Source organism: Hyaena hyaena, unplaced genomic scaffold (genome assembly GCF_003009895.1).
Source record: "Hyaena hyaena isolate Hyena2069 unplaced genomic scaffold, ASM300989v1 scaffold_296, whole genome shotgun sequence".
Classification (NCBI taxonomy): domain Eukaryota; kingdom Metazoa; phylum Chordata; class Mammalia; order Carnivora; family Hyaenidae; genus Hyaena; species Hyaena hyaena.
Window position 1 is genome coordinate 633884 of NW_024080931.1, and position 23969 is coordinate 657852.

The window sequence follows — 23969 nt, forward strand, 5'->3', positions numbered from 1 at the left end:
AAACAGTTAGGGGGCAGAAGGCCTCAGTCTCCTTTTTGCAAAATCGTATATTCTTGAAGGTCATTAAGTCACTCTGCAAACTTTTATCAACACCCCTCTTGTCTGAACCAGGCAGGAGCCGAGCTGACATTGGTGGGCACAAAGCTTGCAGAGACAGAGTTCTCCCACCCTGGAGGGGCTTTCCCATCTGATGGGGGGGACACGGGTGTAGGGAAATGTCAGATGTGTGAGCAGATGGGTGTTCACGTTCAGCTGGAGCACACAACACTCCAAGCACCTTTGATCAAGACACACCAGATTTCATGCCCTGGCCGTATCTATGATTTTTTTCTAACATGGACTTGTATAAATAGCCATTAAAGTGACGACGATAGTGTATGAGCCTAACCAGCGAACGAGCCCTGAGAAGTGCAACTACCACATTTGGGGGCCATCTGAGAGCAGAAAATACCTTGGGGCTCTTCTTCATTCCTCTCCATCTCTAAGTAGAGCCCACGATGCCTGCCTTACCAGAGTGTTGGGAGAACTCTTCCCACCGGAGCCTCTAACCTCCTGATGACAGGTGTGTCCTGTGTGGCAGGAATCTTAGGGTCTGTGGCTGCTGTCGCTTATTCGCTTGTTATTTCCGAGGAACAAGTGATCAGGTCACCATGAGGACTCTGGAATTCCCAGGCTGTCACAGCCCCAAACAACAGCCTCATCTCCGCTCCTGGCCGCTAGAGACTCCTTCCCAGAACCCTGGCTAGCTGATGTCACAGACAGGTGACCTCACTGCGGCAAAGGACCCGGGAATCTCAGTGTCATGGGGGTAGGGGGAGGATGTTTCTCCACCACCCCAACCCCCCATGTCTGTGGTGAAGTCGATCGAATTAGTGTTGCCCAAGGATGCAGTCTACCTGGCCGGCTCCAGCATAGAAGGCCAGGTGGTTCTAACGCTGAACAGCACCCTGGTGGACCCCATGGTGAAGGTAGAGCTCGTGGGCAGGGGTTACGTGGAGTGGAACGAAGAGATCGGGGCTTCCCGTGATTACAGCAGAGATGTTATTTGCAACAACAAGGCTGACTACGTGCACAAGACAAAGACATTCTCAATAGAGGGTAAGGACAAAGCCGGCAGCCAACTCTGGCCGTAACAAGAATCTGGGTCTGGAAGGTGAACACATCTGGTAGTTGACCCACAAACCCCCAGGGATACCAGAAAGGGGCAGCGGCCTGGTGCCTCCCCAGGAGGGAGAGGCTGTGTATGACAATGACCACCAGACACTCACAACACGAAAATAACAAGACATGAAGAGCTGAGCGGAACCCAGATGTTCGAAAGGAACTTTCAAAGTAGTTGCCCTGGAAAATGCTATCCTGAGCCCAGTGACCACTCTGGGAGGCCAGTAAGATGTCTTTCTTGTAATTTTACAGATAAATCTCTGTCTCGCATTGAAATCCAAGGAGACAAAGATAAGGAGTCCCATGGTCACAGGGGAAGAGATAGGGGCGGGGAAGACACACTAGGGAAAGAATAACGGGTCCCCGACTCCACGAGGTTCAGATCCAAAGCCTGGACGGACATCGGGGAGGCTGAGTTGCCCGGAGCTACACGTCCTTACGCGTCCAGCTCTGTGCTGACAGCTCAGAGCCTGGAGCTGCTTTGGATTCTGTGTCTCCCTCTCTTTCTGCCCCTCCCCTGCTCATACTCTGCCTCGCTCTCAAAAAATATTAAAACATTTTTTAAAGTAAAAAAAAAAAAAATAGAATGATCTAGGGGAGGAAGAGCCACATGCCAGGCCTTACTGGCCAGCAGCCGTGTGGCGTCTCTGTGTCCCAGCTAACCCAACTGGAAAATGGGAACCAGGAAGTCTGGCCTCATAAGATTGTTTTGAGGGCTTAGTGACTTAATGGTATACAAAGGGCTTAGAATAGTATGGGGCATACAGGAGGGGCATCATAAGTGTTACATCTATGCACAGCGTCGTACCAGGTACTGGGGGTGCAACAGCGAATAAGGTAAACACGGTCCAGAGGCTTTTGGGTTAATGGGGGTAAAAAAAGAATAAAATGGGGAAGTTGCAGACATGGGGGCTGTGTGAGTTTCTGCCTGGTCCTGAGTTGCCCCTAACAAATGTTGAGCACCTACTGTATACTGTGCACCGAGAGCCAAGCCCCCTGAGGGCAGGGAGATTTGCTAGCCTGCTCACTGCTGTAAATACCACCTAAAACAGCCTCTGGGGCACACAGTAGGGGCTTAAGATGCGTTTATTGAATGACTGTGTGTCGGAGGGCTGGACCTCCAACTTCGCAGATCCAGAGTAGTGGTGAGCACACCCCTGTAGGTAGCTCGGGGTGGCCACCCCAGCCGCATCACCCACCCTGGCCATCCTTCTCCAGCCCAGCCGAGGCCAAGGCCTAAGACTTGTGGACCATGCAGATCCCTAAACGCACTGAGCTCAGCCTAGCTCAGGGATGTGTGGGCCAGGCCCAGCACAAAGCCCTTGCCCAAACAATACATTTAAAGGGGGGGAGGAGGGAGAGAAGTTTCTAGAACCTTCTGATGGTGTTGGTGTGTTTTGCTTTCAGATAATTGGTTAAGTGCAGGCAGCCACACCTTTGACTTCCATTTCAACTTACCTCCCAGGCTTCCTTCCACCTTCGCCAGCAAAATCGGCCACGTCTCCTACTTCATGCAAGCCTCGTGCGTGGGTCGGGAGCACATTCTAGCAAAGAAGAGAATGTACTTGTTGATTCAAGGGACTTCAGATTTCTGCAAAGAAAACCTGCTGCAGGTAGTGATGGGAGAGGAGCGGGGCCAGGACTCATCCTCACAGCTCGCTGGAGGCAGGCGGGGGTGGAAGGCGGGGGACAGAGGTGGCCCCCCAGCAGGGACGAGGGGGAGGCACTGGTGGTTCCCCAGGCCGAGTTCACAAAAGGTGAATCAGAAACCAGGGCAGGAACCAAGGCCGTGACTCTCACCCAGGACAGTTCCGGTGTCTAGGGACATTTGTGGCTGTCACACTGGGGGGCGGGGGAGCTGCTGGTATCGAGTGGGTAGGGCGGGGGCTGCTGTTCAATACCCCACGGTGCCCTGGATGCCCCCTGCAGAGAGCGACTGGTCCCCGACATCCTTGGCCTTGCAGTAAGTCACAACTAAGCAGAGGCCCCTAAGACCCATGGGTGAAAGAAAAGCCTACAGTCGGTGACTCTGCAGGGTCTTGGAGCCATCAGACACAGAGATGGTGGCCACCCAAAGAGGCATGAAAGGGGGTGGCCTCTGGCCCAGAAAGGGAAAGGCCATGCGATGTTGGTCTTGGTAAGCAGAGGAGGTTTTCTAGATGGTTCCTGGAGGGCCTGGTGCAGAGGTAGACGTCAAGGTGTGTGGGGTGACGTTAGGCCAAGTGACTGCCCTTGGGGACTCCGTTATCAGAGTATTGGGGGCTCAGGTGGCTGGCCTTGTAGCTTTCAACATCCAGGTAAAGATCCCAAAGCCCCCGCCCCAACTTCCGGTTTCATGTGAATCCTGAATTTGCCAAGGTGCCTGGCACAGGTTGGAGAACAGCCCCAAGAATCTCGTCACGGGTGCCATCTCCAGCATTATTGTGTGTGTGACAAGGCTCATCTGCATGGTTCTGGAGGCTCCCAGGAAGGGTAGATGCTTGGAGGGGCGGACCCGCCCCGGGATGATCAGGCCTGAGCTCAGGGCGCGCTTGCCCACCTGCTCCCTGTGTTACTCTGAGCGGCTACGGCCCTTCTCTGCCCTTCCCTGCAGAATGCAGGGGCACAAGGGAGGGGCTGGGGCGAAGTGTTGGTGCTGGGTCAGACCAGCCTGCGATCTCGCTGACAGATATCCCATCAGCCGCGTGGCCTTGGGCAGTTAACACCACCCCCAGCGGCGCCCGGGTGGGTCTGTCTGTCATTTGAGCACCTGACTCTTGATTTCAGCGCAGGTCATGGTCTCCCGTGTTTGTGAGTTCAGGCCCCGCGTGGGGCTCTGCGCTGACAGAGCAGAGCCTGCTTGGGATTCTCTCTCCCTCTCTGCTCCTCCCCTACTCGCTCGCTCTCTTTCCTTCTCTCTCTCTCTCAAAAATAAATATTCACACACACACACACACACACACACACACACACACACACACACACACCACTACTTCCCAGAGCTTTGACTGGACTGTCCTGATCTGTATAATGAGAAGGAAAAACTTCCCTCGATGGGTGCCTATGGGTGCCGCCAAGTGCTCGGCTCAAAGTCTACACACCCAGGAAGTGCCCAGTAAGTGGGAAGATCTACAATCAAGATCATAGCAGCATTATTACATGTACATTTTGAGGATATGAAAATACTGTTTTTGTGGGGTTTTTTGACAACTCAGTACTCTCTTTACCAGACTGGTCAAGGGAGGCCTTTTTGAGGACGTGACATTTGAGCAGAGAATTGAAAGAGGAGAGGGGAAAAGCCATGGGGACATCTGGGGTAGCGGGTTCCAGGCAGAGGGAGCGGCCGTGCAAAGGCCCTGGGGCAGGGCTGTGCCTTGCTTGTTGGAGGGACAGTGAAAGGGAGCCTCAGGGCTGACGCAGCGTGAATGAGGGGGAGGGAGGGAGAGGGTAAGGGCAGTGAGGAAACAAGGTTGCCTCGGAAGTACTTGCACTTCTACTCTGATGGAGGGGAGAGCCCTGGTGGGCAGAAGGTCAGCATTTCATTCCCTTTAGCTGCTTTGGGGAGGACAGAAAATAGGGGGCAGGGGTGAGGGCAGGAGTTGGGAGATGAGGGGCAGAGGTTACCGCTCTGGTGCAGTGGGCAAGGATGGGGCTCAACCGGGTAGAGGCAGATTCTTGACCCCAACCAGTCTGTCCTCAGGGCACCCAGAGAAGTCAGGTGATGACCTTCCTCTGCCCACAGTCCTTGCCGTGTCCCATCTCATTCAGAGTAAAGGCCGACGTCTCCGCTGCCCGGAAGGCCCTGCATGACCTGCCCCATCCCCTAGCTGCCCTCCCCTCTGCCTTCCCTCCCCTTTGCTCTCTCTGCTCCAGCCAAATGGGCCTCCTGGCTGTTCCACCAACACTCTAGGCCTGGGCCTACCCCAGGGCCTTTGCATGGGTGCCTTCCGCCTGGAACACTATGGTATCATTTTCCTCTCCCTCCTCCTCCTCCTTCAGATCTCTGCTCAGAAGCCTGACCAACTGTCACAACCCCAACAGAGGCCACTTTAGCTGCATATATCCAAATGAAAGTGAGCATGCCCTTTGCCCCAGCCACTTCCCTTCTAGAAATGTCTCCCACTGATATTCTTTCACGCCTGACAAGACCTCCTACAGCAATGTTTTTTGGTGGCAAAAAAAAAAAAAAAAAAGGAAATCAGCCTGAATGTTCATTGCTGAGAGAATGAAAGTGGCAGTGCGCCATCAAGGGTATTACTCTACTGAGAAGTTAAAGAGAAACCAAGAATAAGGACGTCTAAGTCACTGGGTGGAGAGAGCGCAGCAAAGTTCAGAACACGGAGCACAGCCAGCGCCCGGCAGGCTGGTGGTGGTGGAAGCCAGAAAGATACTTCCTTGCAGGTGTAACTAACAACTCCGGAAGGAGACCAGAGAAACTGACAAAACAGCCCCTGCCCCCCTGGGAGGGGGGCTGGGGAGGGAGGGGGGGCAGACGTTTTCCCCCTTCCACTCTTTTTAAAAATAAACAGCTTTATAGAGATATACTCCACATACTTTATGACATTTCCACTTCAAGCGCACAGTTCAATGGCTTTTAGTGTGTTCTCAAAGCCAGGTGGCCGTCCCCTCTGTCGACTTTAGCACATCCTATTCACCCCAGGATGAAATCTTGCATCCCTCAAACTCCCCCCCTCCCCCAACCCCCGACACCCGGAATCCGCTTCCTCTCTCCATGGATTTGCCTGTTCTGGACGTTGCATGAAAACAGAATCATATGATACCGACTCTGGTATCTCCCAGGCACTCGCTTTGTGCAAACTCCGTCCGGATGTATCCTTTTTATGGCTGAATCATAGTCCAGGGCACGGATGGACCAGATTCTGTGTATCCGTTCCTGCGCGATGGCTACTTGGGTTGTCTCCAGGGCCTGCAAAGGTCTGCATGGCTAGACCCCCACCCCCACCCCACCCCCCGCAGGGGCCTTGCTGGGTCAGACGATCTGTCTGTTTAACCCTGGAGGAACCGCCAGCCTGTTTTTCTGCAGCAGCTGCAACATTTTCTCGTTCCCTTTAGCCAAGCACAAGGGCTCCGATCTCTTCACCTCCTCTCCCCTCTTCGCACCTTCGAGAAGCTTCAAAGACAGGCCCTGTTGCCTCCTCCAGGAGTCAGTACCGTTTGGAAAAGGAACTTGTCGCAGAGACATTTCCTAACCACTGGCTCTGAGGGAGACCCGCCCCCCCCAACTCTCCTTCCCTCCTGCCCCCGCCATGTTGCATCCCGCCGCAGCCTCATCAGAAATGACCTGGTCATTTTCAGTGTGCCCAGCAGGGCAGGGACTGGGCCGGGGCCGGTCTTATTTATTTTTTATTTTATTATTATTTTTTAATGTTTTATTTATTTCTAGGAGAGAGAGAGAGACAGCGTGAGCAGAGGAGGGTCAGAGAGAGAGGGAGTCACAGACTGAAGCAGGCTCCAGGCTCCGAGCTGGCAGTCAGCACAGAGCCCGACGCGGGGCTCGAACCCACGAACCGCGAGATCAAGACCTAAGAGAAAGTCGGACGCTTAACCGACTAAGCCACCCAGGTGCCCCATATTTTTTAAGTTGTTGGGTTTTTTTGGTTTTTTTTAAGTAATCTCTACAGCCAACCTGAGGCTCCTACCCATAATCCCGAGATCAAGAGTTGTGCGCTCCTCTGACAGACAGCCAGACGCCCTGGGACTAGGCTGGTCTTAACTGCTATGGGTTTTCCTTGAATTTGGCACCAAACTGATGCGAATAAATACTGGTTGGATGAACCCCCCCTCCCCCCACCAGAGGTTCACCTATGCCTAAAGAATTCCGGGCTCTGAGACACCGCCAGATGCAGGAAATCCCATGTTGGAGGTGTACCTCCGACAGTACTGGAAATCAGAACGCTTCGGCCGCCCTGCCTGACCTCGAGTGGGAGTCTCCACTGAGCCACCATTGGTATTTCTTGGCCCCTCGCTCAGCTACAGGCCAGAATTACAGGCTTGAGTTAGGGCAGCGGGTTCCTTGCCACCGGGCCCGCAGGGTTCTAACGCATGCGAGGAATTTTCGAATAAGACTGGAGGGATTTAGAATAAAACTGGCTGCAAATAGCCCGGAGGAGAGGGAGGGGGAGGCAGGGGGTCAGAGGCTGAAGGTAGAGGTGAGGTCACCTGGGGTCAGGGGTCAGCCCTAGGTCTCCAAAGAGAAAGGCGTCCTACCTGGACCGGCGTTTTTCAAACCTCAGGTCCCGAGGCTGGAAAATCAATTTAAGGGGATGCGAGTTCATTTGTATAAAATGAAAGAATACATAAGGCCAAAGGGGAAAGTATCAGAAAAAAGTCAATTTCGTGGGTTGCAAACATTGTGTGTGTGTGTGTTTTAAATAGAATAAGAAAACAGAACAGAGAATAAAATAAGAATAGGAAATGAAGAAAATCTGGTCGATGGGTTGCAATTAATTTTTTTAAAGAATTGAGGAATTGAGGGGCGCCTGGGTGGCTTAGTCGGTTAAGCGTCCGACTTTCACTTAGGTCATGATCTCGCGGTTCGTGGGTTCGAGCCCCGCGTCGGGCTCTGTGCTGACTGCCAGCTCAGAGCCTGGAGCCTGTTTCAGTCTGTAACTCCCTCTCTCTCTGACCCTCCCCTGCTCACGCTGTCTCTCTCTCTCTTCTATAAATAAATAAAAACATTTAAAAAAAATTAAGAATTGAGGAATTGAATGCAATTTCTGGACTCTTTTTTTTTTTTAACGTTTATTTATTTTTGAGGGACAGAGAGAGACAGAGCATGAGCAGGGAAGGCACAGAGAGAGACACAGAATCCAAAGCGGGCTCCAGGCTCTGAGCTGTCAGCACAGAGCCCGACACGGGGCTCGAACCCATGAACCACAAGATCATGACCTGAGCCCAAGTCGGACGCTCAACCGACTGAGTCCCCCAGGCACCCCTGCAACGAACATTTTTAAATGAAGACAATAAGTAGAAGAGAGTAAAACAGGAAGTCCCAGCAGGCGTGGGTTATGGAAAAGCCTTAGTTCATGACAGTATTTCTCATTTGCAGATCTAGACGTAGATGCAAGCACAGATCGTGTTCTCGGCCACAATATTAAAATCTTTTTTTAAAGAGTGACACGCTCTTCCGACAGAGCCAGCAAGCACCCCCCCCCCAAAACCTATGTTCTAACCCTGAGTCGTGGTTTAAAAAACAAAAGAAGAAATATGTGACACATACCATATGTGGCCCACAGAGCCTAAAATATTTGTCATCGATTCCTTTACCGAAAAAGTTTGCCAGCTCGTGGAGGAGAGCAACCCTCCCGTGTGAGTCCAGGACCAAACGTCTTTGGACTGTTTCTTCTGACACTTTTGTGGCCTCGAACACATAGAAAGGATGTAACGATCCAGCCTCTGGAGGGGGCTACGTGAAATCATAAACTATTTTGCAACACACTCAGCAGCCCGGTGATAACAAACCCGAACGACAGGTGTGTGGACACAAACGCACTTCAAGTGCAGGGTGCTCTGCTGGACAAGCCAGTGGCTGGAAAACACGGACAGCTTGATTTATTTAAAGCATTAAAATATGTAAGGATTGTTTACTTCTCCCACCGGCAGATGCACTTCTAAATAATAGAAAAGTTGACATGAGGGGCGCCTGGGCGGCTCAGTTGGTTGAGCTACTGACTCTTGATTTCAGCTCAGGTCTTGATTTCAGGGTCGTGAGTTCAAGCCCCGTGCTGGGTATGAAGCCTGCTTAAAAAAATAAGTAAAGTAGGGGCGCCTGGGGGGCTCAGTCGGTTGAGTGTCTGACTGCAGCTCAGGTCAGGATCTCAAGGTTCGTGGGTTCGAGCCCCGCGTCGGGCTCTGTGCTGCCAGCTCAGAGCCTGGAGCCTGCTTCCGGTTCTGTGTCTCCCTCTGTCTGCCCCTCCCCTACTCATGCTCTGTCTCTCAAAAATAAACATTAAAAAAATTTTTTTAAATTAAGATAAAAATAATTCACATGAGAATGACAAACACCAATCTGGAAATAAACAGAGGAGAGAAAAGGGACAAAGCATCTAGAACCCACCCAATTTCAGTCAAATCAGTAACGTTTCCTTTCTTCCGCTGGTTAGAAGATATATTTGTGCTTGTTCTATTATTCTTTACATTTTTTTATGTTTATTTATATTTGACAGAGAGAGAAAGAAAGAGAGCGAGCAAGCAAGAGAAAGGGAGGCAGAGAATCCCAAGCAGGTTCTGTGCTGACAGCACAGAGCCCGATGTGGGGCTTGAACTCACAAACCATGAGATCATGACCTGAGCCAAAACCTAGACCCAGACGCTTAACCGACTGAGCCACGCAGGAGCCCTGTTAGGCTATTCTTTAGAAACATTTTCTTGAGACAATGTAGGTCCCTCCGGGTATGTAATAAGAGCACAAACGTGTAGGTACAACAAAATTTGCTGTAAAATTCTGGGTATCGGCCTTTGCAGACAGGGTCGGGGCCTGGGCAAGTGTGAGGGACTTTCGGGGAAAACTAGCAAATCCTTTCTTCTTGGATGGGGGTTACAAGTGAGTTGACTTTATAACTCACAGGAATATATTTGCTTCGTGGGGTCTCCTTGTCTGAGTTGTATTCCCTAATAATGTTTAAGAGTTTGTTTTTTTTAATCTGCAGATATGATAAACCCCCATTTCAGGATGAAGGGAACCAGGGGTGGGCGATGGCATTAGGGAGGGGTTCGTGGGGGCCTCAACTAGATCTCGGTTTTATTTTTTATTTTATTTATTTAGGCTTATTTATTCATCTTGAGAGAGAGAGAGAGCGCACAACGAGAGAGGGGCAGAGAGAGAGAATCCCAAGCAGGCTACGCACTGTCGGTGTGGAGCCCGATACACGGCCCCCAAACTCAGGAAACCACGAGATCATGACCGGAGCCAAAATCAAGAGTCAGACACTTAACCAACTGAGCCACCCAGCCGCCCCTATGTTTTATTTTAAATTGTGGCCAAATATACATAAAAATTGCCACTTAACCATTAGTATTGAATACATTCACGTGATTGTGTAACGCTGATATATTTTTAATGTTTTGTTATTTTTTTTAAGTTTATTAACTTATTTTGAGAGACGAAGAGTGCATACTCAAGCAGGAGAGAGGGGAAGAGGGAGAGAGAGAAAGACAGAATCCCAAGCAGGCCCCATGCTCAGCGCAGAGCCCAACACGGGGCTCGAACCCACGAACCGTGAGATCGTGACCTGAGCCAAGATCAAGAGTCAGGTGCTCAACTGACAGGCCCCCAAGCGCCCCCTGATATTTTATTCCTTAAATGAGCCGAGAGCTGGGACACATCAGGAGAATCTGTAAATGCCGATGGAGCGGGCTGTGAGGATGCGGAGGTGGTGTGAGGAGACAGCTGGCCGCCGGCTCTGGGCCGGGGCAGCCTTGGTGCCTGATGTTTCCCAACTCCCCCCAGTCCCCCTGGTGAAAATGCTACCATCAGACCAACTCCCAGTGACCAACCTGATGTGACTGATGGGGAGTGGAGGGGGCGTTGGGAAATATATATTTTTTTAATTTTTTAATGTTTTATTTATTTCTGATTGAGAGAGAGACAGCGTAAGATGGGGAGGGGCAGAGAGAGAGGGAGACAGAGAGTCCGAAACAGGCTCCAGGCTCTGAGCTGTCAGCACAGAGCCCGACGCGGGGCCCGCACCCACAAACCGCGAGATCCTGACCTGAGCCGAAGTCGGACGCTTAACCGACAGAGCCACCCAGGCGTCCCGGGAAGTATTTTTTACACTATTTTTTCTCCCTCTTTTTGGTGTGCTGGAAGGGAACACACACACACGTAAAAGTATCAAGTTCCTCTGCAAGAAGATACCGGAAGCCAGCGGAAGTGGAGAGCAGTTATTCTAAGCCCACCCCACAGCACACTGAATCCTTTAAAATATTATCCACAAATAAAAAGTAGACTATCGGGGCACCTGGGTGGCTTAGTCGGTTAAGCGTCCGACTTTCGCTTAGGTCATGATCTCACGGTTCGTGGGTTCGAGCCCCGCGTCGGGCTCTGTGCTGACTGCCAGCTCGGAGCCTGGAGCCTGTTTCAGTCTGTGACTCCCTCTCTCTCTGACCCTCCCCTGCTCACGCTGTCTCTCTCTCTCTTTCCTAGAAATAAATAAAACATTAAAAAAAAAAAAGTAGACTATCACCCAAGCCACTCATTAAATAGAATGTATGTGTGACTTCATTTGCAGCCCAGGAGCTGACCGGTAGATAGAATGTCTGCGTTTTGAGGCACTTATTTAAACACGTTACAGCATTTCAACTCGCCGTTTTCCTTCTCGTGATTCAGAGCCCGTAACATCTTCTCCTGAAGTCTGAACTACCTGGGTAAACCCTGGGTCTCTGGCTTAGACTGCAAGACATTTCCTGTCTTCTAGAAATCCGATGACCAGGGGCGCCTGGGTGGCTCAGTCATTTAAGCATCTGACTTCGGCTCAGGTCACAAAATCACAGTTTGTGAGTTTGAGCCCTGTGTCGGGCTCTGCGCTGACAGCTCCGAGCCTGGAGCCTCTGCTTCAGATTCTGTGTCTCCCTCTCTCTGTGCTCCTCCCCTGCTCACGCTCTGTCTCTGTCTCTCAAAAATAAACAAACATTAAAAAGAAAGAAAGAAATCCAGGGCCCAGAGAAGTCAAGCCACTTCCCCAGGGTCACACAGCAAGTAAGCAATGGAGGTAGAGGTAAAGCCAGGGTCTTGTTGATTTCAAAGGCTTCTTTTACAGATGAGGAAACTGATGCTCAGAAAAGCAGGGGGTACTGAGGAAAGTAAGCGGGGAGAGGATGCCGGGCTTTGGGCGGCCGAATCCCAAGGCTCCAGATCCTGTATCGGAGTCTCCTACTTAGGAGTGCCACGGCTCCAGGCTTGCAGGAGGTGTGCAGGAGGAATGGTAGGCAGGCGAGTGCACCCTGTGGCCGTGACCCCTCACAGCTGCCCATCCCCCCCTTCCAGAACCCTCTGTCCGTGGAGGCCGAGAAGAAGGTCTCCTACAACTGCTGCCGCCAGGGCACCATCTCCCTCCAAATCCGGATGGAAAAGAACACCTTCGCGCCGGGGGAGAAGATCGTCCTCACCACGCAGATCAACAACCGGACCAGCAAGTGCCTCAGGATGGTCGTCTTCGCCCTGTACACCCATGTGCGGTACGAGGGCTTCACGCCCAAGGCGGAGCAGCGGTGGCGGGTGGAAAGCAGCGAGCTGCTCCGCCAGGAGGCCAACACCCAGATCACGCCCTTCGACACCACCACCATCGTGAGCACCCTCAAGCTCCCGCTCGTGCTGTCCGTGAGCAGCCGCACGGGGAACGGCGAGCTCATGAGCACCCGCTACGAGCTGGTCGGCACCGTCCACCTGCCCTGGTCCCTGACCTGTGTGAAGGCCAAGGTCCCCATCACCGTCGCCAGTGCCCTGGTGGACGCCGCCAGCTGCCAGCCGCGGGAGGGGGCAGCGCTACCCGCCAGCCAGGACTGCCAGCCTTGAGTGCCCAGACTTCTAGGTATTAAAAGCTTTATTGGACGCCACGAGGAGCCTGTTCTTTGTCTCGGACACGTGGGCTTCAGGGTGTGGGCGGCACGAGCCGGAACCTTCTTCTCGCACCGCAGCTGCTTAGGTATCGCTTTCTCCCCCCCCCCCCCCGGGCCAGGAGAAGGCTGCAGGGGGTGGGGTGGGGGGGGGAGACAGGACCTCCGAGTCACCCCGCCCCGCTAGCGCTCCAGACCCATTTCCGTGCACGGCTCTTACAGAGCCTGGGCCCGGGCTCCCCCTCCAGGGCGGTTCGGGCCTCTGGATGCAGCGGCAGAGTCCGGCGGGACCGGCTGTCCCCATGGAGGGGACCGGGGGTGCTCCGAGCACGGGGGAGTGGGGGCCAGGGACCTGTTCGCTGGCCTGCAATGCCCAGATGGCCTCGCCCCAGAGAATGGCCCGGCCCCAGCGGTCCACAGTGCCAAGGGGGAGAGACCTAGTATTTGTTGTTTGGGCAGAAAACTGAGTTTGATCCCAAGCTCACACTAGACACCAGAACAAACCCCGATGGGCCAGGCCGTGCAACCCAGGGTGGCCGTCCAGGGTTTGGGAGTTACTGCCTCTCTCCCTCCCACTTGATGTATTTAAATGTTTGTTTGTTTATTCTTTTTGAGAGAGAGAGAGAGACAGCGCAGGGGGAGGGGCAGAGAGAGGGGGAGACAGAGTCTCAAGCAGGCTCCGTGCTGTCAGCACAGAGCCCAGTGCGGGGCTGGAACCCACGACCACGGATCACGACCTGAGCTGAAACCAAGTGTTGGACACTTAGCGACTGAGCCGCCCAGGCGCCCCTTGATGCGTGTGTGTAAATATGCACCCGATCCCAGGACCTCAGAAGGTCAGATGAGTATGGGGCACAGAGTCTCCTAGGGGCCAACGGAGTCCCCGAACCCGGGGAGTCTCACCCAGAGCGACCCTGCCCGCAGGGGACACTGGGCGATGTCTGGGCACGTTCATGGCTGTCAGGACTGCCAGCGCTCCTGGCACTGAGGGGGTGGGGGTCAGGGATGGCGCTCAACATCCTGCAGTGGATGGGGTGGCCCCACAATCAAGAAGATATGGCCCCAACAGACCCTTAACTACAGAGAACACACTGCTGGTCACCCGGGGAAGTGGGGGGGGATGGGTGAAACAGGTGACGGGGACAAAGGGGTGCCTGTCGTGACGAGCACCGGGTGACGTGTCCAAGTGTGGAATCACCATCTTGTGCTCCTGAATCTCACATTACACTGTTTGTTAACTAAGGGAAATTTAAATAAAACGTTAAAAAAGAGAATGATCTGGCCCCAAATGTCAGCACTGCTGAAGGGAAAGACCCTAGGCTGGGGAATCCATGGGGGGGGAGGGTGGCTGCCAGTCCCAGGGTTGGGTCTGTGGGCCCCTTACCCACGTCGGGCATGTCCCCCCACACTCACAGCCCCAGGGCTACCCTGCCTCGCTCAGGGTAGAAGTCCAAGTACTCCAGACACAGGGCCTGCACGTCTGCCCATGTCACACCCATGAGCGTCACCCACCCACACCTGACCTTGCCCCCTTCATTCTGGCCTCCCTGCGAATAAACATCCAGGATGCCTTGTTAAATCTGAATTCCAGAAAGACGATCATATTTTAGCATAAGTATATCCCACAACATACTTGGGATATACTTAGGCTTTAAAAAGTAATCATGTGTTGTTTATCTGATATTCCAGTTTAGCTGGGCGTCCTGTATTTTATTTGGCAATCTGATTCCTCAAGCAGCTAGAAGACTCTCGACACAAACCAGGCCACCTCGGTCCGTTGGGTCCCCATGACACCCACCCTGGCCCCAAGGCTCTGTGTGGTCAGGAATGAAGGAGTGAATAGGGCGCCTGGGTGGCTCAGTTGGTTAAGTGTCCCATTTTGGCTCAGGTCATGATCTCACGGTTCATGGGTTCGAGCCCCGCGTCGGGCTCTGTGCTGACAGCTCAGAGCCTGGAGCCTGTTTTGGATTCTGTGTCTCCCTCTCTCTCTCTGGCCCTCCCCTCCTCATGCTGTCTCTCTCTCTCTCAGAAATAAATAAAACATTAAAAAATTTAAAAAAAAAAAGGAATGAAGGAGTGACTTCCCTGAGGCCATGCCGTTCTTATTCTCCCGCTTCTCAGATGTTTGCCTTCTGCTTTCTTCAAAGCCGCATCATCCATACCTCCTCTTTCAGGAAGCCTTCCAGACATACCAGGCAGTGCCTCTCACCCTCCTAAGGTCCTGAAATATGGACCACCTTCAGGGGTCATTTCTGCAGACAATAAGTCCAAATAACATCAGAAATCATGAGGACAATAACAACACCAGGCCAAGGACTGGCTCATTTTGCATCATGCTTTCCTACTTCCTCCCGGGCACATGGCTGGACTACATTTCCCAGTATCCCTTGCAGTTAGGTGTGGCCACATGATTGACCTGGCCAATGGGAGGTAAGATGATCATGGCCAATGGCCATGTGGCCGATCCGGTTAAGTCCCTTCAGGCCCCAGATCCTTGAAAACCCTGCCATAGGAGTTCTCTCTCTGTCCCCGCCTTTGCCAGCTGCTTGGAGAGGCGTGTTTGCAGGGGAGCAGCCCAGGAAACTGAGATCTGAGCTTGACTGTTCCAAACAGAAGGAATAAAACTTTATTGAATAAACAACATCCACTGGAATTGAAATTTGCTTATTGCAGCCACTGGTCTCCCCTAGGATTTCTCCACCTCTGCACACTGACATTCGGAGCCACACAGTTGTTCTTACGGGGGACACTCCAGTGCCTTGTGGGGTGTCGAACGGCATCTCCTGGGTTTACCCACTAGATGCCAGCAGCCCCAAGCTGTGATAACAGAAATGTCTCCAGACACTGCCAAGTATCCCTTGGGTGCGCAGAATCACCCTCAGGTGAGAGCCTCTAATCTTATTTTTCTTTTAATGTTTATTTTTTGAGAGAGAGAGCACAAGCGGGGGAGGTGGAGAGAGGGGGGGACAGAGAATCAGAGGCAGGCTCCACGCTGTCAGCACAGTCTGATGCCGGGCTCGAACTCACGAACTGTGAGATTGTGACCTGAGCCGAGGTCAGTCACTCACCCGACCGAGCCAGCCAGGCGCCCCTCGTCTACACTCATCATACAAGTCGCTATATTTTCGGAGGCCTTTGGACATTTTGGGGACATGGACTCATGGACTCAGTGTGGCCACAGCTAAAGCTGTCCCGTCATCTCCTCCCCACCCCTGCCCCACCCCTGCCCCACCCGTTCACTCCTCAGCTCCCAAGTTCTGTTTGTTTTACTTCCTCAGCAACTCTTAAACCTGCCTGCTTCTCTCCGTCTCCCCTGCCACCTCCCAAATCCAGGCCACCGTCAGGCTGCTGTGGATGGCTGCCGTGGCCGCCTCCCCTATGGTCCTGTGTTCACCCCTGCTGCCTGAGTCCATCGTCCACGCAGCAGCCAGAGAGAGAGCTTTTCAAAATGGAATTGAGGGGCGCCTGGGTGGCTTAGTCGGTTAAGAGTCCGACTTTGGCTCAGGTCACCATCTCACAGTTCATGGGTTCAAGCCCCGCGTCAGGCTCTGTGCTGACAGCTTGGAGCCTGGAGCCTGTTTCAGATTCTGTCTCCCTCTCTCTCTCTGCCCCTCTCCCTGTTCATGCTCTCTCTCTCTCTGTCTCTCTCTTTCTCAAAAACAGACATTAAAAAAGTTTTTTTTTTTTTTTAAATAAAGGAGAATCGGGGCGCCTAGGTGGCTCAGTCAGTTAAGTGTCTGATTTGGGCTCAGGTCATGATCTCGTGGTTTGTGGGTTCCAGCCCCGCGTCGGGCTCTGTGCTGACAGCTTGGAGCCTGGAGCTGCTTCCGATTCTGTGTCTCCCTCTCTGTCTGCCCCTCCTCTGCTCATGCTCTGTCTCTCAAAAATAAATAAACATTAAATAATAAATAAATAAATAAAAGAGTGTGAAAACATTTATGGAGGGACACTTAGGTGTCTCAGTTGGTTAAGTGTCTGACTCTACTTCAGCTCAGGTCACGATCTCCCAGTTTATGAGTTCGAGCCCCAAGCCGGGCTCCGTGCTGACCGTGTGGAGCCTGCTTGGGATTCTCTCTCCCTCTCTCTCAAAGTAAGTAGCCTTAAAAGAGAAAACATTTGTAGATTTTGTTTGTTTGTTTGTTGTTGTTGTTGTTTTACTTTAAGTAAGCTCAACACCCAACATGGGACCTAAAGTCATGACCTGAAGCTCGAGAGTCACATGCTCTACAGACCGAGCCAGCCAGGCACCCCTTGTGGGTGTATTTTTAAAAACCGCATTTTCCCCCAGGGACGCCTGGGTGGCTCAGTGGGTTAAGCGTCCAACTTCAGCTCAGGTCATGATCTCTCAGTTCGTGGGTTCAAGCCCCGCATCGGGCTCTGTGCTGACAGCTCAGAGCCTGGAGCCTGCTTAAAATTCTGTGTGTCCCTCTCTCTCTGCCCCTCCCCTGCTCACACTGTCTCTCTCTCTCTGTCTCTCAGAAATAAATAAAAAAGAAAAAGAAAAAAAGAAAAAAAATCACAACACATTCCCCAGCCAATCGCTTGACGAATCCCACTGGGTCCACGGTTAATGTCCTTGCAGACTCTTACTCTGTCCGTCATCACCACCCTGGTCCACCAGCTGGAGACCCGGCCGATGGACGAGCTGGTGTGGTCCATTCACACGGCGGAGGATCACTCAGCCTTACAAAGAAAGGAAACCCGAATACACGGTACAACATAAGCATGGAGAACATTGTGCCACATGAAGTAGGTCAATCAAAACGGACAGGTCCTGGGGCGCCCGGGGGGCTCAGTCAGTTAAGCGTCCAACTCTTGGTTTCAGCTCAGGTCATGATCTTGAGGTTCCTGAGCTTGAGCCCCAAGTCAGGCTCTGTGCTAAAGGCTCAGAGCCTGTTTGGGATTCTCTCTCTGTCCCTCCCCCACTTACGCTCTCCCTCTCTCTCTCTCTCTCTCTCTCTCAAAAATAAATAAACCTTTTTTTTAAAAGGACAAATCCTGCATGATCTCACTCACAGGGGTCCCTAGAGGAATCTGATCCACAGAGAGAGTACATGGTGGGAGCCCAGGGTGGGGTGGGGGCGGGGAGGCAGTGTTTCAGGGGGACAGAGTCTCAGTCTTCATTTTTAATCTTTGTTGTTGAGAGAGAGAGAGAGAGAGAGAGAATGGGGGAGGGGCAAGGAGAGGGAGACCCAGAAAATGAAGCAGCTCCAGGCTCTGAGCCGTCAGCACAGAGCCCGACGCGGGGCTCGAACCCACGAACCGTGAGATCATGACTGGAGCCTAACCGACGGGGCCCCCCAGGCGCCCCTATAATACCCAAGCCTACACGGTCCCTACTGCGGCGCAGGCACCGAGCCGAGCTGTGGGCGCCTTGCTGGATCCTCTCCGTCATCTGTGAATCAGAACAACAGTCACCAGTGTCATCACTGCCCCCATTTCACAGATGAGGCAGCAGAGGCTCAGAGAAGTGTGGGGGGTGGGAGGGCGGCCAGGCTCACAGAACCAGGCTGGGCGCCCCTAACCGCCCCTCTGGGCCCCGCAATCCACAGGGACTCTTATTTTTATGGCTGCAGATAAGGAGGAAGGGACCCCTCTGAGAGCAGCCGAGCTGGGGCAGGTGACCAGCTGGCCAGGCTGAAATGGGGACCCAGGGGTGTGAGTCCCCATCTACATCTCCCCGCCTGGTAAAGCTTACAGGGCATGATGGAAGCGGCCAGGAATAATGGGGCCCAAGAAGGGCTGGGAGTCTGAACCACAGACATCAGTTTTCTCATCTGTACAATCTGTAAATAATTATTATACTTAAAATAATGTGACGACTGATAATAGCCATGACTGCTATTAAATATTCATTATTATCACTCACCTCGGCACCACTTGACCTGTGGGGCTGGCTCCCTCTCTGTGAGGGCTTCCCCGGGGACGGTGGGGGCTGGGCAGCCTCCCTGCCCCCCCATGCCAGGAGCGCCCCTAGTCAGAACAACCACAAATGTCTCCAGACACCCCAAGTGGAGGCAGAAGCCCTGAGGGCTGTGCTGTGCGGGCAGCATCACCCCAGGGGGTAACTCCCACCCCCCACCCCCCTCCGAGTTATGGGGTCGGAAGTCTGTGAGGAGTTAGTGTATCTGATATAGTCAACGCTAGTGAGATTTCCAGCTCTGCTACTTACATGCTGTGTGACCTTGAGCAAGTCACTTCCGTCTCTGCGCCTCAGTATCCCCACCTGTAAAACACAGAGTCATCATTCGACCCCCCTTTCCCAAGGATGTGGCTTAAACAGCCCGTGCTTGTAAGCGCACCGGCCGAAGCAAGCGCTCACTCCCACACGCCGCAGCTGGGGGCTTCTGGAAGATCCTGATGCACAATCGCGATGGGGCCCCTGCCCCCCGCCCCACTGGCTGCCTCCCCTCCGGGCCCCAGATTTGAGAGACCACAGGGGCGGGCGTTGGGAGCACTTCCTGTGCGGTGCCCACTGGGACAGGTGGGCCAACGGGAGCACGCAGCTGGGGCCACCCCACTTCCTGCCCCGGGGGAGGCGCCCCTTGCGTTCCTTCGCCCCCAGCCCAGAAATAACACCCTCCCCCCCCCCAGGAACCAAAGCCGCTCCACCAGCTGCAGCCTCCAACTCAGGGGACACAGGACAGGCGGCCCCAGCAGCTGCCCGCGGGGAATGTCCACCCCCCTGCAGCCACCTCCGGCATTCCAGTCCCACGGGGTGACCTGGCCTCCGCGTGGTCCAGGACACATGAGCTCTGAGCCGGCAGGGAGGGCCAGCGGGGGGAGGTGACGGGGGACCCTCCCCGGCCGGAGCCCCCAGATCCGAGGTGCCTCCAATCCTCACCCCAAGGGACTGTTTGAGGGGGAAGGGGCTGGTCACCAGGACAACGGCCCCCCACCTCTTGCTGTGAACAAAGGGGCGGCCGGGAGCACCAGGAGCGGGCTGACCTTTCCCCGCCAACGTGACTGGCACAACCCGGCAGCTGGCACTTGGCGGGCCGCGCCCTGGCCACCCCAGACAAGGCCACTCAGTGTGGGAGCAGTCGGGGGGGGGGGTGGCTGTGGCCCTGAGGGATCTAGTTCCTGGTCAACCGCCCCTAGGCCTCTGTCCTTCCGGCACATTCTGACGAGGAAGTCAGCCGGCTCTGCCTGCAGGACTTCACAGAAAGGCCAGGGGGCCTCAGATGTCTGGCTCTGAGCTGGACGGGCCACCAGAGCCGGCGGGGGTGGGGGTGGGGGGGCAAAGAGGCCATGCGGAGCCCTTCCCGCGGCCGGGCCCCCTGGCCTGGGGCTGGTGGTGCCCAGTGGGGCCCGACTGGCCCGGGAGGGGCTGGCCCAGGGGCCAGTGGGTCTCAGAGCCACTCCCCTCCCCCAAGCCTGCACCTCCGTGCAGGGGACAGCGGGCAGCTGGCGCCATGAGGCCGGGGGGCGGGGACAGGCCAGGGCCTGCATGTTAAAGGCCCCCCGGTTTCCCGCAGTGAGCCAGCACCAGGAGACAAACTGGGCCTTCCGGCCACCGGGCCACCGCTGGTCAGACCATCCAGCCACCAGCGGGAGCCGCGTCCCTGGGGAAGACGGAGGCGGGCCTGCGGCAGCGGGGACACAACTCCCAGAAAGAAATACAGGACTCGCAGCTTAGCTAACGTTTCTTAGCATAAGTCTATCCCTTGCAATACTGGGGACATACTTGTGCTAAAAACTATTATTCACTGTGTGTCTGGAATTCACATTTAACTGGGAAGCCCGTCATTTTATTCGATAAATCTGCAACCTACGGGCTTTCGAAGAGGCAAAATGAAGCTCCCCAATCGGCCTCCCAAACTCATTCCGCACTGGTCCCAGTCCTGGGGACGGGCTGGGCAGCCTCCCCCTCCGTGGTGGGTCCCTCGCCAGAGTGCGACTCAGCCTCACCTTCTGAACCGTGGCATCTCCCCTCCCTCTTGCGGACCTGGTCATGGGCCATCAGCTCCCGCCTGCCCTGCCCTCACCCCTGCCTTTCTCTGCCTCTTGAAGACTCCACCCCCTCCCCAGAGACCTCAACAGGGCCTCCCTCCTCCCAGTCCCCTGCTTCCACAATAACGGCCAAAAGTCTCCACCTGATGAAGCCCCTTCCTCAGCAGGGCTCCAAGCCACCCCTGCCCCTGGTTCCCAGCCGCCTCTCCCAGGAGCCATGGTTGCCCAAAAGCTCCCTGATCTTTCAAGACCCCAGGTATGCGCCCACCTGAGTCAGGTACTCCCCTCCTCTGCTCACAGCCCACAGGGCTCCCCTCACCCTTCCCCCCAGGCATAAGCCCAGGCTCTCCCCTAGCCCACCTGCCTTGTCCCCTCCCCCCCATCACTCTGCTCCGGCCACTTGGACGGGTGTCTTCACTCTTCCAATACTGCAGGTCCAGTGCTGCCCCAGGACCTTTACACAGGCATTCCCGTTGCCTGGAGCACACCTCGTCCAGAGGGCCATTTTCTGTTTCACCACTATTCAGCAAAGCACACAAGAGGTGTTTAATAAATACCTCCTGAGTGACTAATTCATCACGGTGCCTGGAATGTGCTCCCATAGCGCCCTTCCCACCTTTCTCTGACGTTCTCACCTTTTCTGTAAGACTTCCCTGAAGCAGGGGAGCTCATTTTCCCCGTCCTGATTTCCTTTATCCACAGGGGCAGCCCAAGACATTTTCCGATGCTCCCACCGGCCCTTGCTGACCAGGCTTCAGAACCTTCTGTGGCTCCCTAACATCCTAGGGCTCTTATCAGCCTGGCCCCGACTCGGTCTCTCTTCCCTGACATCCTGCCCTCACCACATTCTACCCTCCAGCCTCTCACTCTGCACCATCACACTCTCTGTTCCTCCTGCCTGGAATGCCTCTCGAGGGCCTTCACCTGCCTGACGCGGACTCCTCTCTCTCAGGCCTCAGCGTGGACATTACTTGCTCCTGGAGGCTTCCCAGAGACAGAGAGAGACAGAGAAAGAGAGAGAGAGAGAGAGAGGAGAATCCCAAATAGGATATGCACTGTCAGTGCAAAGCCAGACATGGGGCTCAAACCCATGATTCAGATCAAGACCTGAGCTGAAATCAAAAGCCAAACGCTTAACCAACCGAGCCGCCCCAGCGCCCCAGTGCTGTGGAGACCTTAACTAGCCCTGCGAGTCTCATGCAAGTGCCTTCCTACTGGGTTATAAGTGCCTTGAAGGTGGCAGAGATGGAGGCTGAATCCCCAGGGCTGCCTAGCCTGAGCCTGGTACACTGCAGGTGCTTAATAATTGTTTGCTGAATGACTGCATATGCAGTCAGGTCCTCACGGCCAGGCCTGCCCTAGCTGCCACATAACAGGAGATGGTTGATAAATAGACGGTTGGATGGAAGGAGGGAAGGGTCAGAGTGTAGATGGAGGGGACACCTGGGCCAGGCAGAAACCAATCTGGGACCAGCAGCGCCACCTTGTGGCACAAGCTGGTCTGTCTCTCTTTCCTCCGGGCTCCGTGCAAAAGAACTGGGGAGGTTTCGGAGCCCTTCCACTCGGAAGTGTGGAATGGAGGAGGAGGAAAGGCAGAAGAGGAAGGAGAGGCGGGGAGGAGGAGGAGGCTACATTGTGATCTCCAAGGAATTCAGACTGCCCATTTCTGGCTGTTTGGCCCAGAGCACATTACATCACCTCTTTGACCCTCAGCGTGCCCATCCAGAAAATGGGGGAAATTAAAATCGGGCCTTTGAACGATGTAATAAAATAGCTCTCAGAAAACAGTATGTTTCTCACCTCCCACCCTGGGAACCCTGGACAGGTGTCGCCCTCAAGGAGCCCACCCGGGCTAGGAGGTGACAGAGGTAGGACACGGCTGGGGCAGAGAAAGGGATGTGAGTTTGGAGGTAGAGTTGTCGGAGTTAGCAAAAACAAAAACAGAAAAATAAAAAGGATGCCCAGCTCAATTGGAATTTCCAGGCAACAAGGAATGACTTTTGCATGTTAAGTCTATCCCAAAGAGTGCACGGGACATACTTACACCCCCAAAATGTATTCCTGGTTGAGCAGAAATTCAAATTGAGGTGGACATCCTCTGTTTTGTCCGACAGCCTTTGCCTGCGGGAGACTGCTGAGGTAGGCAGGAAGACTTCCCGGAGGAGGGGGCAGTGGTGCCGAAAAGGGAGTGCTAAGCGCTGGTAGTGCAGTCCCCTCCCCCACACACATGTGCACATGTGCAATGGCCAACGCCCTGGATTGCACCCGCAGGAAATGAACGTGGGGGTTGAGCACCACGCTAGGGAAGAAGGCGAGCATGGCTACTGTCTTTTTGTTCAAAAGGTGTGCTACCAGACATTTCTCCCACTGACTCTTAAGCTGTGTGACCTCGGACAACTCATTTAACCTCTCTGAGCTTTATACGTTCCAGAACTCTTCTCCTCTAGCTCTACCTCTTTCTCACTCCACTCCCCCCACATTGACTTCCTGGATGGAGCGCCAGCTCACCAAGCACAGTCTGCCTCAGGGCCTTTGAACGTGCTGTTTTCCCAGATCTCTAGCAGGTTCTCTCCTTTTCTTCCTCACTTCCGCGTCAAGATCCCAAATGGGAGGCTCCTTTGATCAGCTTGTTAAAAACCACACCCCACATTCTCCATCTCCAATCCTTTGGCTTCTCAGTAACACCACCATGCGGTATTTCACTCATTTCTCATTGATTGTCCGTCTCTGCCACTGGGTGGTAAGCGCCACAAGGCTGGGCTCTGTTTTCCTCACTGTCCCCAGCACCCAGCACGGCAGCTTGGCAGCTCGAGGAAAACTGCTGAGCGAAATGGGTGGGAGCATGAATGGGTCGGAAAAAAGGCCAGCAGCCAATGTGAAACGTGTAACTGTTGAGGCTGATTGCTTTCATCCTTCTGGTGTCTCAGACTCCCTTGAGAATCTGACTGGCTGCATGTGCTTACGGAAATGTGAATATTCAGCTCCTTGATGTGCAAAAGCCATAAGGTGCTAGTGGCCGCCATATTGAATGCCACAGAATTCTAGAGAATTCCCGGCATCTCAGAAAGCTCTGCGGCATGGCGCTAGTGTAGTCACTGTCGAAAAACACAGTCGCGGACACCAATTTTCTTTCTTGTTCTTCCCAAGGCTTCAGAGGGACACACCCCCATAATTTAGCAGAAGTAGCAAACTCGCGGTTCCTGAGGTGAACACAACCCCAGTTGGGTTTTATTTGGCCCAACGGTTTTTGTAAAAGGCAGAGCACTTTCTTGAGTCTAAAATCTGCATGGATGTGGCAATCT

The 23969-nt window shown here is 53.9% G+C and overlaps 2 protein-coding genes across 2 annotated transcripts in view; one reads left to right on the top strand and one right to left on the bottom strand.

Annotated features, from left to right (window-relative positions):
- Positions 1-496, bottom strand: part of UHRF1 (ubiquitin like with PHD and ring finger domains 1) — a 35501-nt gene extending 35005 nt beyond the window's left edge. Inside the window, exon 1 of the mRNA XM_039247561.1 lies at positions 452-496. Within this exon, the coding sequence (XP_039103492.1) occupies positions 452-479 (28 nt within the window). The 5' untranslated portion in view covers positions 480-496. The remainder of the gene's footprint in view (positions 1-451) is intronic.
- On the top strand, positions 463-12714 carry ARRDC5 (arrestin domain containing 5). Its single transcript, XM_039247565.1, has 3 exons — positions 463-1098; positions 2569-2774; positions 12146-12714. The coding sequence occupies exons 1-3, from the start codon at positions 846-848 to the stop codon at positions 12671-12673; spliced, it is 987 nt and encodes a 328-aa protein (XP_039103496.1). The 5' UTR covers positions 463-845; the 3' UTR covers positions 12674-12714.
- Positions 12715-23969: the final 11255 nt, after the last annotated feature.